The sequence below is a fragment of the Syngnathoides biaculeatus genome, chromosome 17 (assembly GCF_019802595.1).
Source record: "Syngnathoides biaculeatus isolate LvHL_M chromosome 17, ASM1980259v1, whole genome shotgun sequence".
NCBI classification, from domain to species: Eukaryota; Metazoa; Chordata; class Actinopteri; order Syngnathiformes; family Syngnathidae; genus Syngnathoides; species Syngnathoides biaculeatus.
Window position 1 is genome coordinate 570,908 of NC_084656.1, and position 23,477 is coordinate 594,384.

At 42.9% G+C, this 23,477-nt stretch overlaps 1 protein-coding gene across 7 annotated transcripts in view; it reads right to left on the reverse strand.

Annotated features, from left to right (window-relative positions):
• The window catches only part of mvb12ba (multivesicular body subunit 12Ba), an 81,246-nt gene that overhangs the window by 18,431 nt on the left and 39,338 nt on the right, over positions 1 to 23,477 (reverse strand). For 6 of the 7 annotated variants that reach the window (XR_009799003.1, XR_009799004.1, XM_061847722.1 and 3 more), the window contains 3 exons: positions 23,210 to 23,353; positions 8,956 to 9,050; positions 6,457 to 6,512 (listed from right to left, as the gene is read on the reverse strand). Coding sequence is in view for 4 of the 7 variants with exons in the window: in XM_061847722.1 (XP_061703706.1) it covers positions 6,457 to 6,512; positions 8,956 to 9,050; positions 23,210 to 23,353 (295 nt within the window). In the remaining 3 variants the exon portion in view is untranslated. Of the gene's footprint in view, positions 1 to 6,456; positions 6,513 to 8,784; positions 8,846 to 8,955; positions 9,051 to 23,209; positions 23,354 to 23,477 lie in introns of all 7 variants that reach the window. The other variant, XR_009799005.1, reaches the window with a different exon arrangement.

Consider the following 23,477-nt stretch of genomic DNA (forward strand, 5'->3'; position numbering starts at 1 on the left):
CAAGAGTGGTGCCAGAGACCAAGCGGTGCGTAGAGGCAAGTCCAACTATATAAAAATCCTACTTTTGGTGTCAGTTGGACTTTAAGCTGGGCCAAAAGAAATGTGCTAAAATTTTATCACAAGTTTTGTTTACCTCCAGATGACCTGCCAAGGGACTTTGATGTGCCAGTGAAAGTACATGTTCATGAAAGACTTTTGGAACCATTATTAGATGATGTAATTTCCATTCATCCTCTGCAGGAATGTCCAGTGACCGATCAAAACACCATCCTGAAAGTAATAGACTGGATCCTTACTACCCTTGAAAAAAAAAAGCATTGGTTGCCAACTTCTGCAGCTCAACATCGTCAATCTGTGCACTAATAAGCTCTTTTCCTGACAAAATATGATCACTACTCAACAAATTGCCAGACTTATCAGTGAGAACTTGAAGAGTTACTACTCTTTGAAGAACAGTCATCAGCCTCAGAGCCTAAAGAATGAACCATAAATGTATCTGATAAATCACAAATGGAATCATTCGGCAAAGAAGTCTTTCAACATGGAACGAGTCACTCTACAAGATGGAAAAATACCCAGAAAGTCAAAGTCCAACTTCTCTGAAATGAGTGAATGCTCCAGAGAAACAGTCACAATAGGATAAGCGCCAACTCGAGCCTCCATAAGATCGTTGCCGACTAACAAATCAACATCCAGAACTGGAAGGGAATCAAGAACACCAACGTTGATGGTGTCAGAAACCAGATCTGAAGTCAATCACAAAATGCAAAGGAGGAAGAGAACAGCCACTTATACCCATATGGATTTGGGGAACTCGTGGACAGATTTTTGTACTTGAGCTTTTTGCAAGCAGAAATCAAGTGACTAGGTTTCTTACAATAAGCACAGACAGGAACAGAGTCACAAGAGTCACAGGAAGACTTGGGTTTGGAAGAAGAAATTGAACCTCCTTTATCACCACTTGACCCTGTATGAGAAGTAGTCTTTCCCGACAAAAAGTCCTTTTGGGGAAAAACTTTTAATTGCTGGGAGAGTGAAAAGAACTCTTGTCCATCCGTCCATTTTCTACCGTTTTACTGGGTCGGGTTGCGGGAAGTAGCTTCAGCAGGGATACCCAGCCACTTCTTCCAGTTCTTCCGGGGGATCCCGAGGTGTTCCCAAGCCAGCCGAGAGATATAGTCTCTCCAGCATGTCCTGGGTCGTTCCAGGGGTCCCTTTCCGGTGGGACATGCCCGGAACACATCACCAGGGAGGCGTCCGGGAGGCATCCAAATTAGATGCCCCAGACGCCTTATCTGGCTCCTCTCAATGTGGAGGAGCAGCGGCTCGACACTGAGACCCTCCCGGATGCCCGACCCTCTCACCCTATCTCTAAAGGAGAGCTCGGACACCCTGCAGAGGACACTCATTTCGGCCATTTGTATCCGGGATCTTCTTCTTTCGGTCACAACCCAAAGCTCGTGCCCATAGGTGAGGGTAGGAACGTAGATCGACTGGAAAATTGAGATCTTTGCCTTTCAACGAGTTGGAACACACCCTCCGGTCACCCTAGTCTGCCAATCCAGAGGCACTGTCCGCGATGTCCATGCGATGTTGCAGAGGCATGTCAACCAGGACAGCCCCACAACATCGAGAGCCTTTAGGAACCCTGTCACCAAGAAGCTTTTTAACCACCTTGGTGACCTCAACCCCAGAGATAGAAGAGGCCTCAGAGCACCCAGACTCAGCTTCCTCAAGGGAAGGTGTGTTGGTGGAAATGAGGTCTTTGAAGTATTCTACCAACCGACTCACAACATCCCGAGTTTAGGTCAGCAGCGCGCTATCCCCATTATACAAAGTGTTGATGGTGCACTGCTTCTCCCTCCTGAGATGCAAGTCGTTCTCCATGGCATCTCCAAACTCCTCCCACGCCCTGGTTTTTGCCTCAGTGACCACCAAAGCTGCATTCCACTTGGCCAACCGAGGTATCTATCTGCAGCCTCGGGAGTCCCACAGGCCTAAAATGCCCGATAGGACTCCTTCTTCACCTTGACAGCATCCCTCACTGTTGGTGTCCACCAGCGTGTTCGCAGGTTGCCGCCACGACAGGCACTGACCACATTACGGCCACAGCTCCAATGGAGGCGAGGAACATCGTCCACTCGGACTCACTATCCCCCGCCTCCTTTGGGACGTGAGCAAAGTTCTTTCGGAGGTGGGAGTTGAAATTCCTTCTGACAGGGGAATCTGCCAGCCGCTCCCAGAAAACGCTCACAATACATTTGGGCCTGCTACGTCGGCCTGGCATCTTCATCCGCCATCGGAGCCAACTCACCACCAGGTGGTGATCAGTCCGCCCCTTTCTTCACTCGAGTGTCCAAGACATGCGGTCGCAAGTCTGATTACACGACCACAAAGTCGATCATCGAACTGCGACCTAGGGTGTCCTAGTGTCAGGTGGACATGTGGACACCGTTATGCCTGAACATGGTGTTATGGACAATCCGTGATAAGCACAGAAGTCCAGCCATGCTTCCCAATAACGCCCTTTCAGCTCTTACTGTCATTGCCTATATGGCCATTGAAGTCCCCCAGCAGGATGATGGGAGTCCTCAGAGGGAGTGCTCCCAAGCACTACCCCTAAGGACTCCAAAAACTGTGGGTACTCTGAACTGCTTTTTGGTGCATCAGCACAAACAACAGTCAGGACCCATCCTCCTACCTGCAGGTGGAGGGAGGCTACCCTCTCATCCAGCGGGGCAAAGCCCAAGGTACAGGCCCCAAGCGGGGGGGAATAAGTATACCAACACCTCCTCAGCGTCTCTCCCTGTGGGGAAACTCCAGAGTGGAACAGAGTCCAACCACTCTCAAGAGGAATGGTGTCAGAGCCCAAGCGGTGCACAGAGGCGAGTCCAATTATATCTAGTCAGAACTTCTTGACCTCATGCACCAACTCGGGCTACTTCCCTGCCAAAGCGGTGACATTCCATGTCCTTAGAGCTAGTTTCTGTAGCCGGGGATCGGATTGCCCAGCTCCCCGCCTTTGGCCACCGCCCAGCTCACATTGCACCTGACCCCTATGGCCCCTCTCACAGGTGGTGAGCCCATGGGAAGGGGGATCCATCTTACCCTTTCGGGCTGTGCCTGGCCGAGCCCCATGGCTCCAGGTGCTCACTTTCGAGCCCCACCTCCAGGCCTGGCTCCAGAGGGGGGCCCCGGTAACCCGCATCCGGGCAAGGGAAACCAAGATTCAATTTTTGTACTTGAAATAGAGGTTTTGGAGTCGTACTTTGTCTGGTCCCTCACCTAGGACCTTTTTGCCATGGGTGACCCTACCAGGGGCATGAAGCCCCAAACAACTGAGCTCCGAGAATCCTTGGGTCACACAAACCCCTCCACCACGATAAGGTTACAGGTCGAGGAGGGGAAGAACTCTTGTGAGTCAAAAAATAATCTGCCAACACCGCTGCATCATGTAGGGCTTGAACCTTCTGTTCATCCAAATTAGTCCTGATATCAGATCACACTGCTTCAATCTCTCCATAAAAACTAACCTTTTGAACTACACCACCTCTCGAAGAAAGCTTCCTTTTCCCAAGCAAACTCTACAAAGCTCTCATTGACCCTTTTGTGAGCAATTATAAATTTCTGATGGTATGCTTTGGGCACTAACTCATATGTTTTTAGCAGGATCTTTTTCAGAAAATCATAACCAGAACTCTGCTCGACAGAACGGGCCGAATATGCATCCTGAGCTTTTCCCTTTAAGACTCTTTGCAGTAGCATAGTCCATGAGTCTTTTGGCCACTTGAGGTTGTCAGCGACTTTCTCGAAGTGGAGAATGGACTTATCAACTTCTTTCTCATTGAAAGGAGGAACCATTTTGGCATACAGTGTAATATCAAAAGAAGAACTCAGTGAATCAGAGGCTCATTCAAGTTTCTTAAATTCAATCTCTTTGTCAAGTTCTAATTTTCTATGTTCTATTTCTTTCTTTTCTCTCTCTCTTTCAGTCTGAAGTTATGATTCCAGTCCTTAATTCCAGAATGTCTGAAGGGTCCTCTTCTACCAACCAAAAACAAACTCCACTTTGACACAGTAAAACTGTTCCGATATAAAGGGGATTGAGATTCTCCATTTGCTTGCTCTAACAGCTGAAGAGGACATTTAAAACAAAACAAAACGTGGCTATAGTGTACAAAATTAGTACCTAATAATTTAGGGGAAAATGATCACGTCATACAATATCCCAATTTAGTTTCTCTCGTTCAGACTGAAGGCATTCAAACTTTAGTCCAGCAATACACACCTATTTTTCATTCTTTCACAATTATCTACCGATGACAAATTCTTTGTGTGTTGTTACATACTTGGTTTGTCGTCACTTTTTTCTAAATTTTATACAAATAGAAAGTGACGTGGTGCCCTTTGCGAGATAAAGCTCAAACATAGATTTTCATCTTTGACAAATTTACTTTTTAAACTATATGTTTTATCCAAAACCCAATATATGCTACATACAATACAAGGCGTTTCGTCATACCTAATCTGAGAAATCAGCCATGATAGCGTATCTGGACAACAAAGTGACTAAAATCTTGCAGTCTGATCCATGCACAAAGTGTACACACCAGTGTGTTTATTTTTTAAACTGCACTCCAATAAGGAAATGCTCATGCATATGATGTTAAAATGTGTGTGAAATCAGAGATTGATTAAAAACAAATGAATAGTGCAATAGAGATTACAGTATAACAATGGCATGAAGTGAAGAAATTCCTTTGATCTCAATGACTTGTTGGACATTTACTTGATCAATGGTCCAGCGCATTTACCGTAATTTCCAGCCTATAAGCAGCGACTTTTTTCACACGCTTTCAACTCTGCAGTTTTTGCGATGATGAGGCTAATTTGTGCATTTTTTCTAACAGCCACAAGGGGACATTCGACCGGAAAAGGTAAGAGTGAGACCAAATATATGTGCCGAGGAAGTGACTTTTACCAGTCCAGCCCTGTTCGCGCTGCGCTAGCATGTTACTGCCATGTCTCAGTGATTTTTACCACTGATCTTAAAAAAAAAAAAAAAAAAAAAAAAAAAATACTGGATAGTGGATACACATCGAGCGGTATCTCGATTGGTTAAAGCCAGTTGGCCGCCATCTTGGTAATCCCAAAACGTGTGAAGGACACGGTTCACAGGTTGGATTATGGTGTTTTTTTCCCTCAAAGTCTGGCATATAAAATTAAAACTGGTCGTGTGAGTTTGACATTTTTTCACTTCTGGTATTATGAAAGATTTTTAATTCGACTTGGTAAACCAAAAAAGGCTAAGTGCAAAAGAAACACATAACACCGTGACTACCAAGAAACCTTGCATATTACCTATGGTCCGATTTCCGTGACATGTTAATTTTTCCCAAAATACGCTGTGTCATAAAATAGCAAAAAAACTAAGCACTTTTTGTTATAAACTAATGGGAAAATACATGCTAAATGCATTGTTCATTTGTTATCTCTGCGACGTCCTATTTCAGACAGAAAATTTAAACTTGTTTCCTCACATTTGAAAATTAAATTCAATTTGCAGAGTTCTGTATTATGAAATTCATCAAAAATTTCACAGAAAATGTGTTTTCTTGCTTATCCACTAATGACGTTTGGGAAAATATTTACATAACTTTTTCACGAAAACCATCAGCCTATAAAGGTGAAGCAGAGAGTGAACAGTGAACAACAACAACCGTTACCAAAACTTTGTTCAAGTGAATTAACCTCATCAGGAAATAAAAAACCCTTTAGTGCGCACGGTGGCGCTCGCGTTTGCGTGACGGCGCTGCCGTTAAACTCTGTGTACAGGCTCTTTGTAAATATCTTGTGTTTCAATGTGGGCACTTGCGGATTTTACACAGCTGCGGCCCATGTATGTAGGAAATGTTATTTCCTTTACAAATGTACTGGGTGAGGCTTATAACCAGGTGTGCTCTGTTGGCCGAGAATTACACACAAATACCTCCGCACACTTCTGTGCTCTGTTGAGTGTTTATTTCTGCTGAAACAATTATAAAGTCCTCCCAAAAAACAGGGAGACAATAGAAAAATCTGTGCTGGACTTCACATGCCACGAGTTACGTTGTCCTGTATTTTTTTCACCCTGCAATATATCAGGGAAAAAAAAGTAAAATTCAATATCATTTTTTTCCCCAATATTGTGCAGCCCTAATCTGAGGACCTAAAACAAATAAAGTAGTAATACTTTATATCAAAGATTTTAATTGATTGAATTTAGAACTAACAAAAGCTTCTGGATTAATCAAAAAGATTTAGATTAAACTTTGAGGATTATCGTGATATGGATGACTGGTATTCTATACTTGATTATATTGTTTTTTTGCATTACTACTATAAAGTACATTTGTCCTTGTAAATTTATATGCAGTAAACTAACGCAATACTTGCTGTAAAAATAGATAAACTTACTTCTGATGAGGCACATGCGAACTTCTCAGAGATCATGAAGGGCACTCCATCCATAGCTGAAAGACAGGTTAATATATGAGTGGCATGAAAAAGAATTGGCCCACTTCTCAAATTCTTATAGTTTTTGCAGTTTGCTTGTTTAAGATCATCAAACAAATGCAAATATAAGACAAATATAAACCAAGTACATTCAAAAAGCTGATTTGATATATTTATTTCATGTAAATCATATTTATTTGTTATAAGTTACATGGCCCTGTGTTAAAAAGCAATGGCTCCCAAAACCTAATAAATGGTTGGGCCAGTCTTAGCAGCAATAACCATAACTAAGTCTTTTTGCTAACTGGCAATCTTTCACATCTCAGTGGTGATATTTTGGGCCATTTTTCCTTGCAAAATTGTTTGCATTCAGCAAAAATTGAGGGTATGATCATGATGACATTTTTAGGGCCGCACCACTGTATTTGAATTGAATTCAAGTCTGGACTTTGATGAAGCCACTTCAAAAGCTTCTTTTTTTTAAGCCATTCATGAGTTGATTTTCTGGTGTGTTTTGGAAAATTATTCTGCTGCAGAACCCAAGTGCGCTTTAGCTTAAGGGCGCAAACTAATTACTGAACATTTCCTTCACAATTTTCTGCTAAAGAAAAGAATTCATGGTTACATTGGTCATAGCAAGTTGTACAGCTCCTGAAAAAGGAAAGCAGGCCAAGACAATCACAACCGTGTTTGACTATTGGTACAGTGTTCTTTTACTGAATAGTGAGCTGTATCATGATGTAACGAGAAACACACCTTCCAAAAAGCTGAACTTTCATCTTATTGGTCCAAATATGTGCCCCAAAGTCTTGGGAGTCATTCAGATGGTTTTTTTTTTCTTTGCAAAAGTAACACAAGTCTTTGTTGTTTGTGGTCAGCAGTAGTTTTTGCCTTTGCTGCCATGGATGTTATTTTTCCCCAATCTCTTCCTGATTGTTGTGTCATGAACACTGACCTTAAAGGGGAATTCCACTGGTTTGCATTAACAATGTATCCAATAGGTCATGTAATATGTACTCTATTTTGACAATGTGATGTTAAATCCTCTCTCATTTAATAGTGTTTTGCAAAGATTTTTATCGACAATTCCTAATTTTCAGGGGCGCTGCCATTTTCACGAGTCACATGACCAACATGCACGGATGTGATGTGTTACATGGGGTTCGATTACATGGGACACCATTATGCCCAGCGCTGATTTATTGGATTAATCCTCATCTAATGAAGAAATAGAAGTATCGGTTGATCGGGAAGACGGAGGAATACTTCCAGCCGTGAGCAGCTCGGCCGCTCGGTTGAAAGGGAAGACTGAGGCGAATTTTCAGGAGTGCTGCCATTTCCGCGAGTCACATGACCTACGTGCGCGGATGTGACTTGTTATGTGCTGCAACAAAGGCTTGCAGCGCTGATTTCTTGGATTTATCCTCATCGGATTGATACAGTTGATCGGGAAGACGGAGGAATACTTCCATACACAGCTGTGTGCGGCACAGCTCCAGGGCTCGGGGGAGCCGTGAGCTTGATCCCCAAGCCCCGGAGCTCGCTCGTCGGAGAGCAAGTTCACAGCCCCCCGAGCCGTGCGAGTGAGCTCCGTGGCTCGTGGATACATTGTTGTTGCAAACCAGTTAATTCCCCTTTAACTGAGGCAAGAGTGGCCTGCATTTCTTTAGACATTGTCCTGGGTTCATTTGAATCCTCCTGGATGAGTCATTGCTGTTCTCTTGGGGTAAGCTTTGAAGCCCAACTCCTGGGAAGGTTCACTGTTCCATGTTTTCTCCATGTGAGGATAATAGCTCTCCCTATTGTTCACTGGCATCCTAAAACTCCATACAGTAAATGGCTTTTGTGACCCTTTCAGACTGATCAACGTTAATTTTATTTCTCGACTGTTTCAAAGTTTTTTGAGGATCGTGTCATTTTCTTACATATTTTTTAGATTTCTTGTCCAACTTGATTTTGTCAGGAAAGATTATTTTAGACTGATTTATTGATGCGATCAGTAAAAATTATCCCAACATTAATATATTTATGTTAGGAAGTAATAAATTTTTCACACAGAGCCAGGTAACTACGTTTTTTTTCCTTGATAAATGAAATCCCCATTAAAAGTTCACTTGGTTATATTACATTTACATTTATTTGATGATCATGAATCAAAGTTGGAAAACTATACACAACCAAGAATTTGAGAGAAGGGGACCAATACTTTTTCAAGGCACTGTATTTAACTTTTGCAATAAGATACTATTTTATGTTAAAAATGCCAATAGTAAAGAGGTTCGGTTATACTTAGCAGGAGCAGTGCCACTATGATGCTGTCGCTCTCAAAATATATTCACCAGTGACAAATCTTTTGGAGGAGTTAATCAGGAAAAATAAATTACAAATGTAATTATCCCAGTGTAGAAATACTGGATTGAATTAACAGTTTAAACTTCCAAGAGATGTTAAATATCAAACCAGAGATTGCATAGAAGTTGGAGTTTTGGTGCTCGTAATCTGGTCGAGTAGTGTTTTTCCCTCTGAAAGTGGCAGGAAGAGTCATGGAAAAATGCCTGTGAACAAACATTTTTTAATTTAGTTTTTTTTTTTTTTTTTTACCTTTCGTATCCAGGTATGACAACTGAACCTCATGCCTCAATCCCGTCCTGGCTCAAATACAACATAATAATTGAATTCAAATAATAAAATGTGTTCTGGCTGCCAAAGATCAATCACGTTATAGAAGGGTGCAACTATTGCTTCACATGCAGTTTTCTGTCTACCCCCACACCTCCCTTAATCAGACCTCCAATAAAAATATCCTGACAATGACAATATCCTGACGTATGGTATATTTTCATTTATTTCTGAAGACATAATAAAGGATTTTGCAAAAAATTAAGGGGTACCATAAGGGTGAGGGAAAACCTGCATATGGCACGCAACTTATTCTCACTATGCTTTTCATTTTTCAGGATATCCTTGGGGTGCTTTTACACTCACTGTACTGTGGGGAGAGTCATTATTTGATTCCCAAAAGGAATTGTTTCTTGAATCACTTAAAAAAATCTATATATTTTTTTGAAGGTGTACTAATTATGGTAAAAGACAGCATCTGAGTCGAAAAAGAAGACAAAAAACAAATGTTCACACAAAGTTTTCAGTGCTCTCAAAAATGATTTCCCGCCTTTAATATTTATTTTTTATTTATAATTTGTTTTAGTGGAATGGTGGGGCAACTGGTTGGAGCAGCTGGCTGGAGCATTGGCCTCACTGTTCTAAGGACCGGGGTTCAAATCCTGGCCCCACCTGTGTGAAGTTTGAATGTTCTTCCAGTGCCAGCGTGGGTTTTTTCCGGGCACTCTGGTTTCCTCCCACATCCAAAAAACATGCATTAATTGTAGATTCTTAATTGTCTCGATGTGAGATTGTGAGCACGACTGTTGTCTGTCTCGATGTGCCCTGCGATTGGCTGGGCACCAGTTCAGTCTACCCCACCTCCTGCCCGATGATAGCTGGGATAGGCATGCCTCTTGTGAGAATAGTGGCTCAGAAATGGATGGATAATTTATTCTATCTTAGATTGTTAGTTCTCTTTTGTTTTATTTTTCCATTTGACACATATACTGCACTAAATATATGTGATTTAATCTCATTGCATGTTTAGAACAACAATAAAGGTGATATAACCCTAAATATAGCTCGAGATTTTTTTCAAGTGTATTGAATAATCCAACCAATTTTAATATGAACCCCCACGCCCTCCAAAAAAGCAAAGAAAAAACAGTTTTGAAACATGATTGTATTTATTAAACAAGGAAATCCTTATCTACTTGGTAATAATGTAATCAAACTTATTTTCTCCTGCTTTTCTTAGAGTTAGGATGAAGTGAGATTAAGTGTGAATGCCATACCGGATCAATCGTGGCCCAAACCCGCAGGGCATCAGTAGAAATTCAGCTACTGTGGGTCAAAAACAAAGGAGAGGAGGAACACGGATTCATCGGCAGGAGAAGATGAGGACTGCATAGAGCCTATAACTGAGTGTAGGGACTTTGAATCTTGGGACTGTGACAGGAAAAGCTCAGGAGTTTATTGACATGATGATGAGAAGAAAGGTTGATATATTGTGCATTCGAGAGAGCAGTTGGAAAGGTAGTAAGGCTAGAAGTTTAGGAGCAGGGTTTAAATTATTTTATCATGGAGTAGATGGGAAGAGAAACGGAGTAGGGGTTATTTTAAAGGAAGAGCTAGCCAAGAATGTCTTGGAAGTCAAAAGAGTATCAGATAGAGTGATGAAGATGAAATTTGAAATTGAAGGTATTATGTAAAATGAGAGAGAGAAATTCTGGAAGGAACTAGACGAAGTAGTCCTGAGCATCCCAGAGAGAGGGAGAGCGTTGTGATTGGTGCAGATTTCATTGGACATGTTGGCGAAGGAAAAGGGAAGTTGAAGAAGTGATGGGTAAGTACGGCATTCAGCAAAGGAACTTTGAGGGGCAGATGGTGGTAGACTTTGCAAAAAGGATGGAATTGGCAGTGGTGAACACTTACTGTATTTCCAGAAGAGACAGGAACATAGAGTGACCTACAAGAGCGGAGGTAGGAGCACGCAGGTGGATTATATTTTGTGCAGACGATGTAATCTGAAGGAGGCTACTGATTGTAAAGTTGTGCTGGGGGAGAGTGTAGCTCGACAGCATAGAATGGTGGTGTGTAGGATGACTCTGGCAGGGGTCGTAGCGGGTAGGAAGACTAAGAAGACAAAGACAGAGCAGAGAATCAGGTGTTGGAAGTTGAAAAAGGAAGAATGTTGCGTGGCCTTTCGGAAAGAGGTGAGACAGGAAGAGCTCCCAGAAGACTGGAATACTGGTTATTCAGAGAGGCAGGCAGGAGAGTACTTGGGGTGTCTTCTGGTAGGAAAGAGAAGGAGACTTGGTGGTGGAACCCCAAAATACAGGAAGTCATCCAAGAGATTAGCGAAGAAGTGGGACACGGAGAGGACTGAGGAGAGGTGAAAGGAATACATTGAGATGCGTTGTAGGGCAAAGGTAGAGGTGGCAAAGGCTAAATTAGAGGCATATGACGACATGTACACCAGGTTAGATACAAAAGAAGTAGAAAAAGATCTCGACAGGTTGGCCAGACAGAGGGATAGAGATGGGAAGGATGTGCAGCAAGTAAAGGTGATTAAGGATACCGATGGAAATATGTTGACTGGTGCCAGTCCTGTGCTAAGTAGATGGAAAGAGTACTTTGAGAAGTTAATGAATGAGAAAATGGGAGAGGAGGTAGAGTAGAAGAGGCAAGCGTGAATGACGGAATGATCAGTAAGGGAGAAGTTAGAAAGGCACTGAACAGGCGGTATGGAAGCAATTTGGAGAGTTGGCTGTGGATTTTTTGACCAAGTTATTCAATAGAATACTTGCGGGAGAGAAGATGCCAGAAGAATGGAGGAAAAGTGTGCTAGACCCCATTTTTTAAAACAAAGGCGATACTCAGAACTGCAGAAACAACAGAGGAATTAAGATGATGAGCCACACTATGAAGTTATGGGAAAGAGTAGTGGAGGCTAGACTCGGGACAGAAGTAAGTATCTGCAAGCAACAGTATGGTTTCATGCCTACAAAGAGTACCACAGATGCATTATTTGCCTTAAGGATGCTCGTGGAAAAGTACAAAGAAGATCAGAAGGAGCTACATTGTGTTTTGTAGACCTATAGAAAGCCTATGACAGAGTACCAAGAGAGGAACTGTGGTACTGGTGTGGTGGTTGCAAGTCTGGTGTGGTGGAGAAATATGTTAGAATAGTACAGGACATGAATGAGGGCAGACGAGGTTAGACTGGAATCCCTTTGGACCATGATGTTCGCAGATGATATTGTGATCTGCAGTGAAAGCAATTAGTAGGCAGAGGAACAATTAGAAAGATGGAGGTACGCACTGGAAGGGAGAGGAATGAAGATTAGCTGAAGTAAAACAGAATATATGTGCTGTGGCGACCCTTAATGGGACAAGCCGAAAGAAAAAGAAGAAGATAGCGGAATCGCACTGCAACCCTAACCCTGGCATATTAGAAGGTTTTGCTTTAAATGTTCGGCGAAAAAAGCCAAATTTGTTCTCAAGTTCACCGAATACCTGAAACCTCTTCTCTCGCAGCAAATCTGTTATGTTGTCTTTATATTTATCCAAATCATTATTGGGACGGTCTAGTCCCTTCGTACGCACAGCTGTGAGACAAAAGAAATGGTGCAGTGTCACCGTTGGATAGCTCTGACTCCCACAGTTACAGTTTCATCTTGAACGCACTTATGCTGTCGTAATATAGAGTGACAACTCTGTTACAGCTATGCAATGTTGTGTGAGCGCAGAATACTGCAACTTGCTGCTTACATACCAAGCACACTGGTTTTGCATTTAGTTCTGAGAATAAAGACTTCTTAGTCCATTTTTCCTGGAAAACTCTGCACTCTGTCCACTTTTCTTTTTTTTTTGACAGTGACATTTTGGGAAGGTTGTGTTGACCAATAACTTGAGTAGTGGTGAATGGTGAAGCAAAATTTCTGGTTTATTTTTACTTGAAGACATCACTTTGAGAATCTTTATTTTCTGTGATTAATTCGTGTCAGTGCCAGACGTGAGGGCTGTTACACATTTATTGCCACCCAGCGGCCGTAGGGAACATTTGTTTTGAATTTATTAAAAAAAACACAACTTTTGATAGAAATGAGCGAGAGAGTCATTTCATTTTTTGACATACTCAGAAATTTAAGCCAGGCCGTATTAAATCATCCAATGGGCCAGGTCCGGCCCGCGGGCCGTATATTTGACATGGCCAAACGAGATGAAGTAGTTTTGACACACAGTGAATTGTGATTGGTGCAGATTATAATGGACATGTTGGTGAAGGAAACAGGGGTGATAAAGAAGTGATGGCTAAGTATGCCATCCGAGCAAATAACTTTGAGGAACAGATTGGGGTGGATGGGAATGGCAGTGGTGAACACTTTTTTTCCAGATGAGGCAGGAACAGAACAATAAAGTTGATGAAGCATACAATGAAGTTATGGGAAAGTGTAGCGGAGGCTAGAGTAAAGACAGAAGTATCTGTAAGCAACAGTAGGGTTTCATGCCTTGAAAGAGTACCACAGATGCATTATTTGCCTTGAGGATCCTCATGAAAAACTCCAGAGAAGGTCAGAAAGAGCTACATTATGTCTTTGTGCATCTAGTGAAAGCCAATGACAAAGTTTCAAGAGTGGAACTGTAGTGCTGCATGTGTAAGTCTGGTGTGGTGCAGAAATATATCAGAAGTGTACAGAGCATGTATGAGGGAAGCAGAACAGGGATGACGTGTGCAGTAGGTGTGACAGAGGGATTTAAGGTGGAGGTGGGACTGCAACAGGGATCAGCTCTGAGCACCTTCCTGTTTGCTGTAGTAATGGATAGGCTGACAGATGAGGTTGGACTGGAATCCCCTTGGACAATGATGTTCGCAGATGACATTGTGATCTGCAGTGAAAGCAGGGAGCAGGAGGAGGAACATATAGAAAGATGGAAGCATGCACTGGAAAGAAGAGGAATAAAAATTAGTTGAAGTAAAACACAATATACAGTGAAGTAAATAAGTATTTGAACACCCTGCTGTATTGCAAGTTCTCCCACTTAAAAATCATGGAGGGGTCTGAAATTTTCATCGTAGGTGCATGTCCACTGTGAGAGAGATAATCTAAAAAGAAAAATCCATAAATCACAATGTATGATTTTTTAACGACTTTTTTGTGTGATACAGCTGCAAATAAGCATTTGAATACCTGTGTATCAGCTGGAATTCTGACCCTCAAAGACCTGTCATTCCCCCTTTAAAAGTCCACCTCCACTCCTTGTTTTATCCTGAATTAGATGCACCTGTGTGAAGTCATTAGCTGCATAAAGACACCTGTCCAACCCATACAATCAGTACGACTCAAACTTGTAACATGTTCAAAATCAAAAAGCTCTCCAAAAACACCAGAGACAAAATTGTACAACTTCACATGGCTGGAAACGGCTTCGGTGAAATTGCCAAGCAGCTTGGTGAAAAAAGGTCCGCTGTTGAAGCAATCATAAGAAAATGGAAGAAGCTAAACATGACGGTCAATCTCAATCGGAGTGGAACCCCATGCAAGATATCACATCGTGGGGTCTCAATGATCCTTAGAAAGATGAGGAATCAGCCGAGGACCACACGACAGGACTTGGTCAATGACCTGAAAAGAGCTGGGACAACTGTTTCAAAGGTGATAGTTGGTAATACACTAAGATGTCATGGTTTGAAATCATTAATGGAACGGAAAGTTCCCCTGCTTAAACCAGCACATGCCAAGGCCCGTCTTAAGTTTGACAATGACCATTTGGATGATACAAAGGAGTCACGGGAGAAAGTTTTCTGGTCAGATGAGACCTAAATGGAACTTTTTGGTCATAACTCCACTAACCGTTTTTGGGGGAAGACGAATGATGAGTTCCATCCCAAGAACACCATCTCTACTGTGACAGAAGAGTCTCTCCTCGGATAAAAGGCAAGGTTTATAAAATAGTGGTGAGGCATTATGTACAGATTAGCAACAGTGGCACTGAAGCGACAACAGGAAGGAGATCAGCAGGTGACAGAAATGAAGATGTTGAGGTTCTCTCTCAGAGTTAGCAGGTTGGATAGGATTTAGAAATTAGCTCTGTAGAGGGACAGCCAAAGTTAGATGTTTTGGAGACAAGGTTCGAGAGAGCAGACTTTGATGGTTTGGACATGTCCAGAGGCGAGAGAGTGAGTATATTGGTCGAAGGGTGCTAAGGATGGAGCCTCAAGGCAAAGGAGCGAGAGGAAAATCAAAGAGAAGGTTGATGGATGTTTTGAGGGAAGACATGAAGGCAGTTGGTATAAGAGAGGAAAAAGATGGAAGTCGTGGAAAATAATCAGACGCTGTGGCAACCCCGAAAGGCACAAGCCGAAAGGAAAAGAAGAAGGATTAAGTGTGATTAATCGATTTTTGGAATTTGATCTGATAACCAACATCTTTTTCTAATTCAAGAAATCACTTAAACACTGTGGTACCTGACTGAGAAAGTAAAATGGGTTTGGAGAGCTAAAACAAACGTACTATGCCACAATGCAAAAAAGTAAAAAAAAAAAAAAAAAAAAAAACGAGAATGTGATCACAGTGCATCTCTTTTAAAAGTGTAAAAACCTAGGTCCTGCCAACGACCGTCATAACGCAATTTCACAAAAAGGAAGAGTGGTGAATCCAGGAGTGGTCAGCCAGATAAACGTATTCCAAGATTACAATGACAACCAACCCATGAGCAGGGGTATCAAACAGGGGAGGAAAAAAGGTATAACTGTCCCAGGGCCTTGAGCATTTTCTGACTCCACACCCATTATATCTGGAAGGAAATGATCGTTGCCCAAATCGCCGTACACTAATAATTTGAAGAGCAAGTAGAGCAGCTCAAGACGGATGCGGCTATTGGCCTGGAAAGGATCGACAGAACCCTGCTTCCTCGGACGTTGAAGCTCTAGTGCTTGCAGTACAGATTACTTCCACAACTCCTTTGGCCACTAAGCCTCTATGAGATCCCACTCTCAAAGGTAGAAAAGCTGGAGAGACGGATCAGCTCGTTTGTGAGGAAGTGGGTTGGCCTTCCCAGGTGCCTCAGCAGGATTGGGCTCTACGGTAAAGGGATGTTACACCTGCCCATTTCCAGCCGGGCAGAGGAGTGCAAGTGCACCAAAGTAAGACTGGAAATGATGCTATTAGATTTTAGCGATCTTGCCTTTCGACTGAGCTCCTTATTCACCACAACGGACCAATACAAAGTCGGCATCCTGGCCACTGGGAGGAAGTGTACGCTGCTGGCTGCAACTGAACAGGCAAAGGCAGCCTTCAGACACAAGGACATTGTTGATGAAGCACCGAGCTGTGCCTCAGATGTGTCGCAGGCCAAGTAAGGGCAGTGGTTGGCCTGGGAAACAAGGAAGATCACCTGGAAAGAGCTGTAGGAGATGGAAGCATTCAGGGCAAGCTTTACCATCAGAGCTGTATATGACGTCTTGCCTTCTCCCACTAACCTAAACCAGTGGTATGCCAAAGATCCCAAGTGCCTGTTATGCCCAAGTCCTGCAACACTAAAGCACATCCTGGATGGTTGCAAGACCCCCCTTACTCAAGGCATTACATCGGGCAGCACAACCAAGTGCTGAGTGTCTCACTGGTGTTCTATCGCAGTGATTTCCAACCTTTATAGAGTCAAGGCACATATTTTAAAATTGAAAAATCCTACGGGACACCCAACAAAAGTAAATGTCACCAAAAATGGATCGATTAATTACTGTATGTACTTCCTGCCATCTAATAGAAGAGTATTTCTTTGTTCTGTCTATCAATGTGTCTCTGGCATAAATAGAGGAATAAAGATACATTATTTCTTGGAATAAATGTTTTTTTTGCAATTACATAAAATTAGATAACTTCTCATGGCACACCTGAAGAGCGCTCACGGCACACTAACGTACCCCGGCACACTGTTGGGGAATCACTGTTCTAGACAATCAGCAGATGATAGTGAACGCACTCCCACCCTTGTCATCCAACTGGTAACCAAGGCTGTCTGTTCGGGAAGGGGAGAGTCAAACCGGCCACATCAACAAGCCACCAAACAGCAGAGAAATGGCCATTGCACGAGACTGGAAGCTGCTGGCAGACCTGGACAAGAAGCTCTGCTTTCCATCTGAGGTTACAACTACCAGCCTCCGACCAGATCTCGTGCTTGAGTCTGCCTCTCTCAAGCTTGTCTACATCACTGAGCTCACATTAACCTGGGAGGGGGCAGTCGGGGAGGTGTATGAGGGGAAGCAGCTGAGGTATGCAGGACTTGCGGCCAAAGTGCAACAGCAAGGTTGGAGAGCACAGGTATTCCTGGTGGAAGTTGGCTGCGGAGGGCAGGAAGGGCATCCGGTGTAAAAACTGTGCCAAATAAATATGAGCGTTCATCTGAGATGTTACGCTGTGGCGACCCCTAACGGGCCACGCCGAAAGAAATTTACTTACTTACAACATCCAGGCTACTCGGAGAGATGGGAGTCCAAGGGAAGGCCCATCGGCAGGCAGTCAGAGGTCTCTCCAAGGCGGTGGAAAAGGTCAGCCAGTGGCTGTGGATAAAGAGGAAAGACCCCAATTGTGCCTTCAGGAGATTTGTTGGCACCTCGGGGGTGAACATGGGATGCTGGGATTCACTGCTGAACCCTCTCGAGAGTGTTGTGGGACTAGGAGCGAAACACTTGATGACAGAAGGAAGCCTACTTGATAACCCGAAGGGTGGCATCACTTATTTGAACATCCCACAGAGCCTCATTGGAGCCGAATTATGCATGAATAGAGGGATATAAACATCTAGTCCTACATAATCTACCTGGAAGAAAATAAGTGTTAGCACTATGACTTTTTTAAATTTAGATTAAAGTACTCTATGAGGGCCCATGTCTCAGTTGAGTACAATGTTAACCTAAACCAAAATAAAAAGACTGGGAAAAAATGACATCCATGGAAGCATTCCGAGGTGATAACCACTACTGACAAAAAAATGAAGACAAAAGCCTGTCTCACATTCTACTCAATACATCTTGATGATCCCCAAACGTTTTGGGGTAAAAATGTAGAGACAAAAGATCTTTTCGGAAAGCATGCATCTGGCAAAAAAATAACAGGCTTTGATGGAAAAAAAAAAAACATTGTGCCAACAGTCACAGATGGTGGTGGCAATCTGATGGTCAGAGTTTGTGTTGCCTGTCGAACATCAACTACCAGTTCTTCCTCTCATGCTCATGCGCTGAACCCCAAAACGTAGAAAGTCCACCTCAAAAATGGCAAAATTAAACTTTTTAAGTTGACAAGTTAAATGTGAACTTTCATCCAAGTGAAATACTGTTCATGTTTTAAAATCCTGAAACAATTGTGTAAATAAGAGTGAGCCAATATAATTGGAAACAACTGAATCCGGGTGGTGTTCGGTTATTGGACTTCGGTGCTCACCATGTATTGTACGTAATGAACACCATGTTCAAGCATACGGGTGTCCGCATGTGCACTGGGAATCAGGACACGCTAGAGCACTGTTTGATAATTCACATTGTGGTCGTGTGATCACACCTCATGTCTTTCACACTCGAGAGTGAAGAGAGGGGGGAAGCAGTCAACTAATCACCACCTGCTGGTGAGTTTCCACCGATGATGGGGGAAGATGCTGGTCTGAACTGGCAGGCCTCAAAGTATTGTGAGGGTCTGCTGGGATTGTCTGCCAGAATCCCTTGTCAGAAAGAGTTTTAACCTCTACCTCTGCCAGAACTTCACCCACGTCTCAGGAGAGGCAGGGGACATTGAATCTGAGTGGGCAATGTTCCGCACATATATTGTCAAGGCTGCTGACTGGGGCTATGGCTGTAAGGTAATCGTTGCCTGTCGTGGCAGCAAGCCTCAAACCCATTGGTGGACACAAGGGATGTCATCAAGCTAAAAGAGGACTCCTATCGGTCCTTTATGGCCCTTTGGGACTAATTAGGCAGCTGAGAGTACTGCTTGGCCAACATGAATGCAGCTTTGATGAGGAAAAAACTTAAGTTAAGTGCGCCATGGATAAAGTCTTCCAGGCGGCTTCAAAGAAATTCTGGGTCACCATCTGGCGTCTCTGGAGGAGAAAGCAGTCCACAATCAACATTGTGTGTAGTGGGGATGGGGCGCTGCTGACCTCGACTGGGAATGTTATGAATCAGTGGGAAGAATACTCCTAAAATCCACTGACACACCTTCTCATGAGGAAGCAGAGTCTGACGTCTCTGAGGAAGGCTCTCCTATCTCTGGGGTTGAGATCAAAGAGCTTGTTAAAAAAAGTCCTTGGTGGCAAGGACCCGTGAATAGATAAGATTCACTCAAAGTTCTTAAAGGCTCTGGATGTTGTGGAGCTGCCTGGGTTGACATGGATTGGCGGACTTGGGTGGTGGTAGCAGGATGTGTTCCAACTACAGGGGGATCACACTTCTCAGCCACCTTGGTAAGGTTTATTCAGCGTTGGTGGAGAGGAGAGTCCATCAGGAAGTTGAATCTCAGATTCAGGAGGAGCAATGGAGTTTTCGTCCTGGTCGTGGAACAGCGGTCCAGCTCTTAACCCTCAGCAGGGTCCTTGAAGGTGCATGGGACTTCACCCAACTACTCTACGTGTGTTTCGTGTCATTGACTTGAAATTGCTCCTCATTACTGGCACTAAGTTGCACTCATTTCTGGTGGGATTTGGACTCCGACCTATGGTCCTCTGTCGGAAAAGGGTGGCGTGTGCTCTCCAGGTCAGGGATCCGATCTTTCCTCAAGTCGAGGAGTTAAAATATCTTGGGGTCTTGTTTACGAGTGAAGGTACAATGGAACCGGAGATTGATAGGTGCCTCAATGCAGCATCTGCAGTAATGTAGACTTTGTATTGGTCCGTTGTGGTGAATAAGGAGCTCAGTCGAAAAGCAAAGCTCTCCATTTTCCGGTCGATCTCCGTTCCGCAAAGCAGGCAGGAGTATCAAGTGAATTAGGCTTAGGGTTGGTCGGAGAACAGGCGAAGGTCGGTACACACAGGTTGACGATCAGGGATACGAGAGTGCTGGAACAGGGCATGAACCTCAACGATCTGGCCATGGACCAGTCGTCATCGGGGTCCTATATATACAGGGGATAATCAGCCCGCATGAGGCGCAGGTGTGTGCCTCCCAATTAGCACGACCGCGCAGGCACCCCCACAGCCCGAGCTGGAGCGGCAGGATCATGACACCTTTCAGCACGGGGGAGTGTTCAGACCGTCACACAGGCTGTCCCTCTAAACTTTCACCTCGAACAAGGAGAAGATTGATCAGAGATGCAGCCAAGAGGCCCAGGATCACTCTGGATGAACTGCAGAGATCTACAGCTGAGGTGGATGAGTCTGTCCATAGGACAACAATCAGTCGTACACTGCAAAAATCTGGCCTTTATGGAAGAGTGGCAATAAGAAAGCCATTTCTCAAAGATAAACATAAAAAGTCTTATTTAAAGTTTGCCACAAGCCACCTGGGAGACACCAAACGTGGAAGCAGGTGCTCTGGTCAGATGAAAACAAAATCGAACTTTTTGGCCACAATGCAAAATGATATGTTTGGAACACAGCTTATCACCCTGAACACACAATCACCACTGTCAAAAATGGTGGTGGCAGCCTCATGGTTTGGGCCTGCTTTTCTTCAGCAGGGACAAGGAAGATTGAAAAGTTCAAGGGGGCCGAATACTTTCACAAGGCACTGTATATGCTGTTATCACTTTATTCTCTTCACAACCCGAACTGCAGTTGTTTAATGCTCTTTTGGGGGAACCCAGTCAGAAAGACCATTACAACAGTCAAATCTACTTGAGATAAAAGCATGGATGAGCTTGTCCTGGTCTGGTTGACACATATGAGCCTTCATTCTAGATATGTGCTTCAAATGCTAAAAGTTTTAGTAATGGATTTGATATGTGAACGTCGAGTTGGAATCTCTCAGAACACCAATGTTTCGGTCTTGGGCTTTGCTTTTTAAAGATAATGAGTCCAGGTATTTACCAACAGCAATCCTTTTTTCTTTATTGCAAAAAAACAATTATCTCGGTTTTGTTGTGGTTATGTTGAAGGAAATTTTGGCTAATCCCGTTATCTATCTGCTTTAGACACTGGCACAACACCTCAATTAAACTATAGTCATCTGGAGACACTGCTATAATTAACTGTGTGTCATCTGCATAGCTATCATAGTCAAAATTAAAGTTCTGGAAAATTTGACCAAAGGGTAGCAGATGCAGCCTGAACAGGAGGGGTCCAAAAACTGACCCTTCAGGGCCCCAAATCTCATTGCCATTTGTTGAGATTAAGCACTTGGTTACAAAGTAGCTCCTTTTCTCCAGGTGGGACCTGAACCATTTAAGGACCGTTACATTTATTCCTACAAAAGTTTCAAAACTGTTTAGAAGTATATTGTGATTTACTGAATCAAAAGCCTTTCCTGAGTCCGTATTCAGCATTATATCATTTAGCACTTTGATAAGAGCAGATTCTGTACTGTGATGTGTTTGGAAACTTGATTGAACTTTGTCAAAGTCCATTTAAAATCAAGAAATTGCTGAGTTGATTGAAAAAAAACTTTTTCACCAATCCTGGCAATGAAAGGGAAATTTGAGACAGGTCTATAGCTTGCGAACATGGATTCATCCAGTGCCCTGTTTTCTAGAAGAGGCTTAACTGCAAGCTACTCTTAGAGCTTTAGAAAACTTGCCAGACTGAAGTGACCAATTGATTATTGACTGCAAATCAGCCAGAACAGACTTCGCAACAGCTTTGAAAAAGTCAGATGGTATTGAGTAAAGACTGCTAGTTGATAGTGTCAGCTGCTGAACCATTTGCTTGATAGTTTTTTTTTTGGCTGTATCAAATTCTGACATGGTCAGCCCTGGGTGGTTTCAGATGTAGAAGATGTAATAGATGTATAATTTCTCGAAAATAATGCGCAAATTTTTCCAAAAATATTTTCAAAAGGTTAATAGAATGCATTATATTTAGGTATGGATGAAAAATGAAAAAGGCATACATACAGTGAAGAAAATGAGTATTTGAACAGCCTGCTATATTGCAAGTTCTTATAAATCATGGAGGGGTGTGAAATTTTCATCATAGGTGCAAGTCCTCTGTGAGAGAAATAATCTAAACAGAAAAATACAGAAATCACAATGGATGACTTTTTTTTACCGATTTATTTGTATGATAAAGCTGCAAATAAGTATTTGGACAACTGTCGTTAAGGTAGAATTCTGACCCTCAAAGACCTGTTAGTGCGCCTTTAAAAGTCCACCTCCACTCCATGTATTATCCTGAATCAGACGCATCTGTGTGAGGTTGTGAGCTGCATAAAGACACCTGTCCACCCTATACAATCACTAAGACTCAAACTTGGAACATGGCCAAGACCAAAGAGCTGTCCAAAGACACCAGAGACAAAATTGTACAACTCCACACGGCTGGAAAGGGCTATGGAGAAATTGCCAAGCAGCTTGGTGAAAAAAGATTTTGGATGCACTATCTTTTTTTAATGCATTGTTATATTATCTGATTGAGACGGATTGGGACATTCCTATTATTTATTATTATGTTAAGTGTAGGGCGGCACAGGGGTGCAGCTGTAGAGCATTATCCTCACTGTTCTGAGGACCGGAGTTCAAATCCCACCCTGCATGGGTTTTCTTTGGGCACTCCAGTTTCCTCCCACATCCTAAAAACAAGCATTGATTGGACTCTAAATTGCCATTAGGTGTGATTATGAGTGTGCCTGTTGTCAGTCTCTTTGTGCCCGTGATTGGCTAGCAACTAGTTCAGGGTGTACCCTCGCTCCTGCCAGATGACAGCTGGGATAGCCTCCAGCACTCCCGCGACCCTTGTGAGGATAAGCGACATAATAAGTAGCATTTTACTGGTCTGGCGCCTTTCACATCAAATTACATTGCATGTGGCCCCTGAACTACAATGAGTTTGAGACCCCTGCAGATTAGGACATTACTCATATATCTAAGGCAGCTTTTACAGAACATGGAAAATCTTATGACGTATATAAAAAGGCAAAATCATCATGAAGTAGTAATGAGACAAATGCCATACTAAATGGGCATACTTAGTCATGGAAGTTGGTTGGACAGGAGCTGAAGCGGAGACAGAATTCATAATCTGGACGTCATTCACAGTTGATGTGTGATAGGGGTCCTGAGTTCGTGGCACAGCACCCATACGATACCAGATACCCATGTTGTTTAGCTCTCTGTTAAATAAAATAAAAAAGGCATGTTTACACAACCAATCACAAATAAAACCTAAACATATAAAGTATGGACATTACTGGGGAACAATATGGAACAAAAATGTTCAGAGTTTATGCTAATTAA